Source organism: Vicugna pacos, chromosome 3 (genome assembly GCF_048564905.1).
Source record: "Vicugna pacos chromosome 3, VicPac4, whole genome shotgun sequence".
Classification (NCBI taxonomy): Eukaryota; Metazoa; Chordata; class Mammalia; order Artiodactyla; family Camelidae; genus Vicugna; species Vicugna pacos.
The window spans coordinates 50,739,718-50,752,909 of NC_132989.1; the positions used below are offsets into that span (position 1 = coordinate 50,739,718).

General features: G+C 37.6%; 1 protein-coding gene across 12 annotated transcripts in view; it reads right to left on the bottom strand.

Moving 5' to 3' along the window:
- The window catches only part of PAM (peptidylglycine alpha-amidating monooxygenase), a 255,430-nt gene that overhangs the window by 5,150 nt on the left and 237,088 nt on the right, over nucleotides 1–13,192 (bottom strand). For all 12 annotated transcript variants that reach the window (XM_072958329.1, XM_072958328.1, XM_072958327.1 and 9 more), the window contains 2 exons: nucleotides 7,403–7,502; nucleotides 5,265–5,318 (listed from right to left, as the gene is read on the bottom strand). In XM_072958329.1, the coding sequence (XP_072814430.1) occupies nucleotides 5,265–5,318; nucleotides 7,403–7,502 (154 nt within the window). The remainder of the gene's footprint in view (nucleotides 1–5,264; nucleotides 5,319–7,402; nucleotides 7,503–13,192) is intronic.

The window sequence follows — 13,192 nt, forward strand, 5'->3', positions numbered from 1 at the left end:
TCTTGAGTATAAATATTTATCATAAAAAAGGTGCTTAATAAGTATTTGTTTCCTTGTGTCTTTAGTTCTCATGTTCAATGAATAATTGGTACCTCACATGCATAGTTACACACACCTTAATTCTAGAATTACAACCTGGAAGAAGGAGCTGGATCTTTTCCACCTTCTTTTCTACAGTTCCCAGGAAGCTACAAGTGCACACAGTTACCCATTAGCTGTTGATGAAAATCACTCACACAACTATTCTGTGATATTGGCAGGTATTGGGTAGATATCAGGCCCAAAGCACTGCTGGAAAACTGATGTAACAAACCCGTATCAGCAGCTGCAGGGATCTCAGTAACTACGGGCTTAAAAATGAGGTTGAGCCTTGGGACATTCTTACCCTCGAGAAGTACGTATGGGTGTTTGTACAAAGCCCTAGTGTGTGAGGGCTAGATGTTCCAACCACATTTGCCAAAAGGTTCACAAGGGTTCTGGAACTTTGATTTCTTGCTGCGCCCTTCTGCCCTGCGACACAGGGTGCATCATACGGCCTCAGGAATTTGTGACAAAATGGCAGGGATAGATGATTTAACATCAGGAACATCTTTGGTTAATGTTTAGTATGTGTAGATACAGCTTAGTAGCTTCTGGACACTTCTCCAAGGAAGCATTTCTCAAGTTATTTAAGACACTGTAAATACAATTTATGACACACACATTTGGCAGGTGTCAGCTTGTTGTCTCAGTGTTCCTAGCCAGCCTCCGTCTCGGTCTCAGTTATTGTATCTACTGAGCACGTACACTGTTTCAGGCATTGTTCTCATTTAATCATCACACCAAGCCTACGAGTGGCGCTCTTACTGTCACCCTTCTACAGACGGCCTCACAGTCCTCCTTTCTTTCCCTGTACTATGGGTATGGGCAGACCATTATTTCTCCTCTCTGTCCACTGGAGTGGTTCTTGAAACTTCAGTGGGAGAGAAGGAAAGGGACTGGTTCATAGATCCAAATGGTTCAAATCTAACCTTTCTAAGTCTCAGTTTCTAAGAGGAATGTAAGTGTGATTCTTACTCTTCCTGACCACTGGTTTTTGTTTTGTTTTTTCTTCATTACTGTAGAAAAGGTATACAAATTGTTCTCTATTTAAGCTTGTTCTATATTTAAGCTAAATAAATTAATTAAGTAATAAATGGACAATAAGATTAAAAAATATAGGCCAAAGATGTAGACTGGTGGTCAAGAGCTTGCTGTCTCGGGCGAAGGATCTGTTTCTCTCTGAAGGCAACTATGACTCGAGTGATCACATAGCATTTTGTACTTGTCATTCAGTGGATTTGCCTACACCTAAGACAATGGCTGTACCAGCTCAAATCTAGTTTCATTTATAAGGCAGAGCTAGGATTGGGCTTCATTAAAAGGGAAGAAAAACTATGAAGTAGGCAGTAGACTAAAAGAATCCAAGTACCATTCGTAGAAAGTGTGCTGAGAACGAGGTAATGAACTTGCTAAGATACACACACTGCACTTTATAAACTTGTGATTTCTGTTCCCTTCTGTTTCTCTGGGTCTCATCTAAAAATACTTGAACATTCTAACTTTTGGAACGAGCTGAACTATGTTTAGATTTTAAAAGATGCTCTGCATTTTAAAGGAAGAGGATAAAAATTTTAATCTCCTAATCTAAAAAAAAAAGCAATGCTACTACTCTTCTCAGAAGCCTTTATAATTGGAGTAAAAAGCCTAAAAAATAGCTATCACTTAAGAGTCAATAAGAATTCCATTCAAAGCAAAAAGAATAATCCAAATTCTGTCACATTTACTCTTTATCTGAAATTCTTTAACTAAAAACCCAATTGTCCTGATGAAGATAGATGGAGAAACTCTAAGATTAGCCAAGACCTGGGGCTTCTGGAAGGTGGGGGTACCTCATATGACATTCTCCTATCATATAAGATGCTAGGTGGATTCAATCTACAAGCTTTTCTAGCATCTCCTTAGATATATGGAAATAAACATAATTTTGAAAAGCTGATGTATAAGAAGTTTTTTCTTTCTTCTTTAAAGCAACGCATTTAGAAAGAGAGGCAAGGTGCATTCCTGTGTGAGTGCACACACACAAGCGTGTACATGGCTTTCTCCCCTGACAGATGGGGAGTAGCCCAGAGACCACCTGGACTTGGAATAACTAGGTCAGGAAAGGAGGGACATTCTTAATACAGCAACCGAGCAATTGCTACCCAGTTCTTCACAGATGGAATTGAAAGCTGAAGGTTTTATATGGCATAGTGGCAACTGACACTTTAGAAGATGTGAAAAGTGCATATAGCACCAGTAAGATTACAGGCATACTTTGGAGAAACTGTGGGTTAGGTTCCAGACCACTGGAAATAAAGCAAATATTGCAATAAAGCAAGTCATAAAATTTTTCTGTTTCCCCAGTTCATATGAAGCTTATGGTTACACTATACTGTAGTCTATTAAGTGTGCAACAGCATTATGTCTAAAAAAACTAATGTGCATAATTCAATTTTAAAAATTTATTGCTAAAATATGCTACCCATCATCTGAGCCTTCAGCAAATCATAGTAGTAACATCCAAGATCACTGATCACAGATCACCGTAACAGTTACAATAGTAATGAAAAGGTTTGAAATATTTTGAGAATTACCAAAATGTGACACAGAGACATGAAGTGAGCAAATGCTATTGAAAAATGGCATCAATGGACTTGCTGGGTGCAGGGCTGCCACAAACTTTCATTTTGTAAAAAACACTAAGTGAGTATCTGCAAAGTGCAACAAAGCAAGGTGCAATAAAACAAGGTACACTTGTACTCTTTTTTTGTTTTTTTTGCTTAGTGCAATGTGCTTCCCCTACAATGTGTTGTTCTCCATTAAATCCAAGATGCTAAATGCACTAGAGAATTTATCTTTTATCTTTTTAAGATTGATTCACCATCATCATCTTTTATCATGGGAGGCGGGGGAGGGGTAAAAGCTCTACTTTCGGTGGGATATTGGCATATTATTTTATCCCTAGTAATTTTATTTGAAAATTTAAATCCCTTTCCTAAGTTTCTTATCGCAAATTCTCTTATTCCTGAAACTCCCTGAGAACACAACACTGGTTCTGAAACTCCGCTATTTATGATCAGTTATATAACCATTCACAGTGAGGATGAGTGTTGTCAAAGGTTACTTGAATTTGGAAATTTGCAATTACCATGTACCTACAGGGCTGTTAAATACGAGAGGCTGTTTCTCCCACTCTTTTGTAAGGGGTGGTCTAAATGAAGCTTCCAGATTTTGATAAAAGACAAACTCTTGGAGATTCAGCATGATTTACATTCCTTTTTGTAATAAGAAAATAATCTTGAAAAAAAAGTTCAGTGAGAGTCATTTGGGTTTCAAAGAGGACTGGAACAAGTTCTTTGGGGCTTGGGTATTCCTGACTATTAAAACGAGACTGTCATGACAAGACATTTCAATTAAAGTTACTATTTGAGCTGCTGGAAGGTTTCCTGACCAAATGGACTCAGTGGTGTGCACTGAGGAGAGAGGACATGGCCAGTGGGAGGGCACTGTTCATCCTCCACTGGCCAGCCAAGACGAGGTCAGTGAGGGTGGGCTGTTTGCCAACAAGTGCAGTCCCAGGGTTTTGGTGGGATCTATCTGAACAGAAATGGTTTGAGGCCACTGTGAAATCCCAGAGATTTCGGAGTAAACTATAACCATCTCTAACCTGTAGTTCTTGGAAGAATTTATGGTGGATGAATTGGTGGTATTCATCTCTGCTTAGCAGCATAGCAATAGTGGTTAAGAGGACAGCTCTGGCATGAAACAGACTGGCTTAAATTCTGGCTCTACCATTTAATACCTTAGTAGTAATTCTGATCCTCAATTTCCTCACAAAGGTAAAGTGGGGATAATAGCCATTATCATACAATTGGTGTAAGGATTAAACTTGGTAATTCTGGTATAGCCCATGGTTTGTGCTCCATAATTGATAGCTATTATTCATAATAGCATATTTTCCTACATCTTTATTTGGGACAAACAGAACTTATCAATAATTCCATATATAACAATAACAGAAAAATAGAGGGCCAGGAACTCCTTCAGTATGAGCGCGGTAAGAGTGTCAATCAGTAGCGCCAGCTGGGTTGGAATCTCTACAAATGCCAAACAGTTGCTATTTATTTATTTTATAATAGTATCTTACCCCTTTCAACCTTGAGCCGGCTACATGTTCTTATCTGCCTACATAAAGTCCCTAAACTCTCTCTTGGTTCTTGCTTCTTTTCATCTCCTTTCCACCTGCTTTCGTGAGAAAGGAAAACAAGTAAGCCTAGGGTTAAGTCTGAATAGCTAGGAGAGCCATTTGTAAAGCAACTAGTAACTGAATCACTTTGCTACGTAAATATTAGGAACGCCCCTAGTGAGTTCTTAACTGCACATGACCATGTCTAAAACCCTGCAGATGGCAGAAAATACATAAATATAAACTGACCCTAAGAAAGGGAGAAAACAATTTGACTGGGATTCCAGATGAACCCAGTGGTTTTACCAGTAGCTAAATTCCATTTCTCCATTCCTATTTAATATATGCCAGTGATATACTTGTTTGTATATATGCGTATGCATGTATGCGTGTGCGCGCACACACACACACACACACACACACACACACACAGTCCTTATAGGATGTAAGTCTCCTGAAGTTAGGCACGATGTCATTTCCATTAAGCCTGCTATAGTGCCTTACACACAGAAGGCCTTCAGTGAATGTTGGGGGCTGAATGGTACTAAGATTGGAGCTTAGGGAGAAGCTAATCTTTTCAAGCCTCTATAGTATTAACTTACCCAAGATATTTTTCACTCCTTTAGAAGAGAGCCCATTAAGGAGGGCCTTTCCCAGCATGCTGGATGTTACATTCTGCTCGCCTGCAGTTAAAACGCTTCCCAAAGTGACGGCCTTATGTTCTTTTTCTCTCTGAATCTCTCTGGCCCACTTGTTACAGATTTCTTGCAACTCCAGTCACTTTTTTTTTATCACTTGAAATCAGTGTATTTGAGCTCATTATGACTACTCCATTTATCAGAAAAAGCAGTGGCAACATGTAGGTTTAAAGGCTTAATTAAGTACATAGTAGAAGTTATGGATAATTTACCAGATTATATTTTTAGCCTGGTAATTTTTGTAAGTACAATCAAGAGCCATAAAAGTATTCAGCACAAATAGCCTTGGGTTCCACAGTCATAAGAGGAATCTGACCAACCTTTGACTTCCTGGACCTCAATGCCAGCCTTTTTAACCGATCGATGTTCCATTTCTGTAACAGCACAGAAAGAAGAGAGAAAATCAGAACTGTCAAAAATTACATTTGAAAACTTAATTTTAACATTAATTTTTCTCAGTAAAATATATTTCCTTAATTCATCAAATACATTATTACGTTAGAAAAGAGTTTAATACAAAACACTAATTAGGTGCCAGGTCCACGAGTCCTGGGTAAAATCTCCTAGGGAAAGCTGAAATAATATTTCTAAGGTCTTCATATTCAAAATGAGATTTTCCATGGGGAGATTATAATATTGTATTACTTCTGAAATATCAAGTAATTCTGTTTTCATGGGGACATCTTAGACTGACGACTAGTTCTGCCATGTTTGATTACCAGTCTTCTAGTTGACATGAATTGATTTGACTAGTTAAATACTAGAATACGTACACGTGACACTTGTTTAGTCTCCTATGGCAGTCTTACTGTTCCCAGGGTACTGCTTTCCAGGTTTATTGTTTGGTTGCGTTCAGGAATATACAGAAGGCTTTTTCTCTCTTAAAGCTGGATGCTATACTGCAGTGCTTCTCAATCACGGGCCATTTCAAAATCACCTGGTATGCCTTTCCAAAATACACATATTATAACTCCTCTTCTTTCAATAAGATCTTGAGTGCAGTCTGGCTGTTTGTTTTGAAAACCCTCTGCAGGTGACTCGGACATGCACCTCTGTTTAGTACAAACCACTAGGGTGGAATAAAGAGCCTTAGACTGGAATCTTAATGAGTTCAAGTATCATATTTGTATCTGTAAAAATGAAGATTCTGGCTAGATTTATGAAGTTTCTTCCATCCTGAGAAGCATTTACTCTTTTTTTTTTTAAATTCCAAAAAGCCTGGGTTCAGCCATGCAATTGGGAATGATCCATCTCTCTCTCTGCTTTCCTGTCTGTCCACACCTCCTGGTTCTTCTTTGAGGAGGCAGGTGCCAGGAGAGCCTGCACACTGGCGAGGGGAATGTGCAGCTACGGCTGCAGTGGAACAGTCCACGGGCACCTCTGTGCATCAGTCCTAACTGGGTCCTTATTACAAAACAGCAAAGATACTCAAAGGGCAATTCTGAAGACGGCTGTTCCCAAAGTGCCCTGGGCTCCGAGACTTGTGTGGCAGATGACTGACGTTTCTGAACCCACGATTTTGCTTTTCTTTATTGTAACTTGCATTTTTCCTTGTTACCAGTAGTATTTCTTATCTTCATCAAGTCCACAAGCCTTTAATATTTCTCTATTCAAAACTGCCTGTGGCAGCTCCTGATACCTCAGATTTATCATCCTTAACCCCATCTTCTCCTACCCTTTGGACCCTGCCGCATTTTGAAAGCATCTCTGGATGTGGAAGTCTGTGGTCCACTAAGCATTCAGTTCTGTTTAATTTAGAAAACTTATGTCTTTTACTATATATCAGAGGCTAGGTTAGTATACTTCTGAATGTATACTAATGTCCAAATTGCAATGAAAAAATCCCCAAACCTAGCTGGCCTGATCCTGGTAAAGAACCTCCTTTGTCCCTAGACAAACTTTTTGAGTTACATGAAAACCATACTTCAGTATTTGAACAAGCTGAAGTCTAAAGGGAAAATGCAGAGTCTTCTGTTTGGGGTGATCTGTGTCTGACACAGATGTGGGTCTTCCTAGATGCTCAGAGCAACTGAGAGCTGAAGAGCCACGTGGGAAGTGATGACTGTGTGGACACCAGGCAGCACCCTGCTCTGCCAAAGCCTTCACTTCCCTCTGGAACAAAGTTGGAATCAACGCTGGCTTTTAACGTAATAGACATTACTTTAGGCATCAAGAATTTCCTGTGGAATATCTGTGGAAACAAGGGGATAACTGCCAGCAAAAAAAAAAAAAAAAAAAAAAAAGAAAAGAAAAAGGAAAAAATTTTTTCCTTTGACGTTTAAAAAAATGTAATCCCTGAAATGAATATAAACAAGTCTTTTAATAACTGCCAATCACACCTTGATCTGCTACTGCATTCTATCAATAAAAAGAGAGGGAAATGCAAATATTTTTTCACAGATTTTAAAACAATCCAACTGAGGGAAAATGTGGACAATAAATGCTGTAAAAGCCATACTTTCAGTCGAAGTGAACTTCCACACGGTGTTGGTGTGAGCATCTCCCACGTACACAGTCCCGTCTTCTGACGCAGCGATGTCATGAGGCATGTCGAAGTGCTGTCAAAATAATACTCATGTATGACTGAAGCACTGTGCTGTACACAACATTGTAAAATGACTATAATTCAATAAAAAAAAGAGTAATAACAAAATAAGGAGAACACAGCAAAGTGGGGAGCCTGTACTTGAGTTCTTCATGAAAAGGCAGGAAAACACAGCAACGCACATAATAAAACAACAAGCATATTATTGAAACCAAAGAAACAGTGATTCTCACCAAAGCAACTCCAGGCCAAAAAGAGTCGTCCATTCAGGCCCTGGGCACTGCCTGAGCCAGGCCTGCTTCTATACACCGGGAAATGCGAAGGGGGCCTCACCACTGACTTCCAAGTCTTTTAAAAAGTGAACGTTTCCAAGCAGATCTTTTTTTCTTTTTTACAGTGTTCTTTGGTTGGTGTTGCATTATTTACCTAATTATTTACATTCATCTAAAAAGACCAGGTATTAATTTTTGTTATTCTCCCATCAAGCTATCATGTGCTACCTTAAAAGCTATTTATATATTACTGATGAGAGGAACCATTTCAAAGATTCAGAGCACTCAGGTTATTTCTGAAACATACTAGGAGATATGCAGGATGTGGGGTTTTCTACCCTGAAGCCCAGTGTTTGCAATATTTCCAGTCAGCAAAGGAAACAAATGGAGTGTTACTTCTAGTATATCCTGGGCTTGTGTACCTACTTCAGATATTATGGTGTTTCAATATGTCTTTCCTCATGACATGTTTCCATTTCCAGTCACCAGTATCTGAATCATGAGGACCCAGGAGACAGGGGAGCACTTTATGTGACTTTCTCAGGGTCCCAGAGCCAGTTCCTGGAAGAGCAGCCTTAAAATGTGCTGCTGCTGCCATTGCCATCTGTCTCCTGAAGCTTTCAGAGGTGCCACGTGTCTGCCAGTTGGCAGGATGTGGATGATATTTTTCACCTTTGATGCTAGGAGGCCTGCCTGAGTATAGCATTCTCAAAAAATAGGACCAGTGAGTATGAATAGAACATTATCCCAATCGTGGGCTTACCAGCCAGCATGTGCCCACATGCGTTTGCAGAGTACAAAGGGTGCTCATGAGGCAGACTTCCGTTTTTAGCTCACTTCAGGAGGGGCAGAATGCATGCTATTGAGAAACTACTGTGCTGTAAAAATCAGCAACAATTTGTCACATTGAAAGAAAAATGAGACGGCCATGCCAACGAGATTCATTCCTGCAGACTATCAAATGAGCTTGACTAATGTGGAGGAGAACAGAGAGCCAGAAATCAAGACGTTGCCTTGTTGAAGTCTTCTGGTAGTTGCCAGTCATTAGATGTTCATCTTTATTTTGGGTTCAACTAATAGATGGCAACAGGTTTGCAAATTACAGGGAGTTCCTCTTCTGTAACCAAAATACATTTTTAGAAACTGCTTTGCCAAACATATGGTTGTGGAGTACTTTACATTTTCTTATGGGAAAAATATTATAACAGGTGGGGGAATAAAAGTGAGGGGTAATGTGCAAGCTATTCATTAGCTAAGGACTTTGCTTTACGTCTTTTTTATTTTTAAAATTTTTTTTTAACTGAAGTATAGTTGACTCACAATGTTGTCTTAGTTTCTTGTTTACAACAATGTGATTAAGTTATACATATCTATATATTTTCATGTTCTTTTCCATTATGGTTTATGGCAGGATACTGAACATAATTCCCAGTGCTATTCAGTAGGACCTAGTTTATCTATTTTATATATAATAGTTTGTATCCATGAATCCCAAACTCCTAATTTACCCCTCCCCTTTCTTTTTTGGTAACCATAAGTTTGTTTTCTATGTCTGTGAGTCTTTTTCTGTTTTGTAAATAAGTTCATTTGTGAGTCTTTTTCTGTTTTGTAAGTAAGTTCATTTGGATCACATTTTAGATTCCACATATAAGTGGTTTCATATGATATTTGTCTCTGACTTACTCCACTTAGTATGATAATCTCTAGGTTCATCCATGTTGCTGCAAATGGCATTATTTCATTCTTTTTTATGGCTGAGTAGTATTCCATTATGTATATGTATATGTATATGTGTGTGTATGTATATGTATATGTATACCACAACTTCCTTATCTATTCATCTGTTGATGGACATTTAGATTGCTTCCATGTCTTGGCTATTGTAAATAGTGCTTCTGTGAACAACAGAGTACATGTATCTTTTCAAATTAGAGTTTATCTGGATATATGCCCAGGAGTGGGATTGCTGGATCATAGAGCAATTTTATTTTTAGTTTTTTAAGGGATCTCCATACTGTTTTCCATAATGGCCGCATCAATTTACATTCCTACCAACAGTGTAGGAGGGTTCCTTTTTCTCCACACCCTCTCCAGCATTTATTATTTGTAGACTTTTTGATGATGGTCAGTCTGATCCATATGAGGTGACACCTTATTATAGCTTTGATTTGCATTTTTCTAATAATTAGTGATACTGAGTATCTTTTCCTGTGCCTATTGGCCATCTGGATGTCTTCTTTGGAGAAATGTCTATTTAGGTCTTCTGCTCATTTTTTGATTGGGTTTTTTTTTTGATATTAAGCTATATGAGCTGTTCATATATTTTGGAAATTAATCCCTTGTCGGTAGCATCATTTGCAAATATTTTCTCCCAGTGTGTAGGTTGTCTTTTCATTCTGTTTATAGTTTCCCTTGCTGTGCAAAAGCTTTTAAGTTTAATTATGTCCCACTTGTTTATTTTTACTTTTATTTCTATTGTATTGGTAGAATGTCTTAGGATTTAGTGTCAGAGGATGTATTGCCTATGTTTTCTTCTAGGCGGTTTATAGTGTCTTGTATTATAAGTCTTTAAGCCATTTTGAGTTTATTTTTATGTATGGTGTGAGAGAGTGTTCTAACTTCATTGATTTACACATGGCTGTCCAGCTTTCCCAATACCACTTCCTGAAGAGGCTGTCTTTTCTCCATTGTATATTCTTGCTTCCTTTGTTGAAGAATAACTGACCACAGGTGTACAGGTTTATTTCTGGGCTCTCTATTCTATTCCATTGAACTATATGTCTATTTTTGTAACAGTATCATGCTGTTTTGATTTCTGTAGCTTTGTAGTATTGTCTCAAGTCTGGGAGCATTATGCCTCCAAGCTTTGTTCTTTTTCCTTAGTATTGCTTTGGCAATTTTGGGTCTTTTGTGATTCTATATAAATTTTAGGATTATTTGTTCTAGTTCTGTGAAAATTGTCCTGGGTAATTTGATAGGGATCACATTGACTCTGTAGAATGCTTTCGGTAGTATGCCCATTTTAACAATATTAATTCTTCTAATCCAAGAACATGGGATATCTTTCCATGCCTTTGAATCATCTTCAGTTTTTATCAGTGTTTTATAGTCCTCAGCATGTAACTCTTTTACCTCCTTCATCAGGTTTATTCCTAGGTATTTTTTTGATGGGATTTTAAAAGGGATTTTTTTTTTTTTACTTTTCCTTTCTGATACTTCATTGTTAGTGTAAAGAAATACAACTGGTTTCTGTATGTTAATCTTGTATCCTGCTACCTTGCTGAGTTTATTTATCAGCTCTAGTAATTTTTGTGGCATCTTTAGGGTTTTCTATATATATAGTATCATGTCCTCTGCATATAATGACAATTTTACTTCTTCCTTTTTATTTTGGATCCCTTTTATTTCTTTTTCTTGTATGATTGCTGTGGTTATGACTTCCAATACTATATTGAACAGAAGTGTTAAGAGTGGGCATCCTTGTCTTGTTCTGGATTTTAGCAGGAAGGTTTTCAGCTTTTCACTACTGAGTATTATGTTGGCTGTGGGTTTGTCATAAATAGCTTTATTATGTTGAGATGTGTCCCCTCTATACTCACTTTGGTAAGAGTTTCTATCATGAATGGATGTGGAATTTTATCAAATGCCTCTTTTGCAGCTATTTAGATGATTATTTAATTTTTGTCATTTCTTCTGCTGATGTGGTATATCACACTGATTTGCATATGTTGATCCATCCTTATGACCCTGGGATGAATCCTACTTGATTGTGATATATGATCTTTTTTTATGTGTCATTGGATTCAGTTTGCTAATATTTTGTTGAGAATTTTGCATCTATATTCATCAAAGATATTGGCCTGTAATTTTCTTTTTTGGTACTATCTTTGTCCAGTTTTGGTATCAGGGTGATGGTGACTTCATAGAATGACTTTGGGAGTGTTCCCTCCTATTCAATCTTTTCAAAGAGTTTGAGAAGGATTATTGTAAGTTCTTCTTTGTATGTCTGGTAGAATTCCCCAGTGAAGCCACCCAGTCCTGGAGTTTTGTGGGGACCTTTTTTAAAAATTACAGATTCTATTTCAAATCTAGTAATCAGGGTGTTCAAATTATCTGTTTTTTTCTTGATTCAGTTTTGGTGAGCTGTATGTTCCTAAAAACTTGTCCATTTCTTCTAGGTTGTCCAATTTGTTGGCATATAATTGTTCATAGTATTCTCTTACGGTTTTTTGCATTTCTGTGGTATTGGTTGTTATTTTTCCTCTTTAATTTCTTATTTTGTTTATCTGGGACTGCTCTCTTTTTTCTTGGTGAGCCTGGCCAGAGGTTTGTTGATTTTGTTTACTCTTTCAAAGAACCAGCTCTTGGTTCTATTAATTTTTTTCTTGTTTTTCAATCTCTATTTAATTTATTTCCTTTCTGATCTTTATTATTTTCTTCCTTCTGCTGACTTTAGGTTTTGTTTGTTATTATTTTTCTAATTCTTTAAGGTGGTAGGTTAGGATGTTTGAGACTGTTTTTGGTTTTTGAGGAAGGCCTGTATCACTATGAACTTCCCTCCAAGGACTATTTTTGCTGCATCTGAATTTGCTTTATTTAAATAAATCACATAATATCATCAATTCAAGGCTAAAATAACAATAAACCTCTATCTGTGGTTCTCAAACTGATACAGGGAGATGAAGGTTCTGCTGGAATTACTTTGGGCATCACAATAGGGATTCAGGGGGAATCTTACTGGATGGGACTTTGGGACATCTAGTCCTACTTCAGTCAGAGGCACTCAACTATAATCTTTCAAATGAATTATTCCACTGCTCTGTGTCATTTGAAACAAAAGATTATTCTGTAAGGTTTAGGATTAAGCTTTAATACATCAGAGTCGAACAGATTTAAAGATCTTCTAGTTGAGGCTTTGGAAACTCTTCTCTTGGCAAAATAAAACTGACCATAGGAAAAATGACAGCATCATCCTGGGCATCTGGTGATACACCTCTGGGCAATCTGCCCTCAAAGTCTTATATTTTGTCATAAAAATTCATAAGGAATTTGTGCTCTCCATATAATTATGTTTGCTTTAACACAAAATAATGTTTAAACTTACTTGATGTTAAGTAAAATAGTTCTCTAAGAAGTTGCACCAAGTTATGTTATTGTTTAATACATCCCCTGGCTTCAGGGGATTAAAAGGTCAAACACATTTTACAGTCAAAAAGACCAGCATTTAACATCCACTTGTGCTACTTCCTGTGTAGCTCTGGGTAAGTAATTTCACTTATGTAAACCTTAAGCTCAAATACTGTTAAACCTTGTCATTTTAATCTCCATTGTTAAGGGTGGAGAAATAACATGAATCTGGGCTTACTGTTCCCTTCCTTCTTTTGTTCTTTTCTTTTTTGGGGGGAGTGATATGGAGCAGAGGGGATTATTC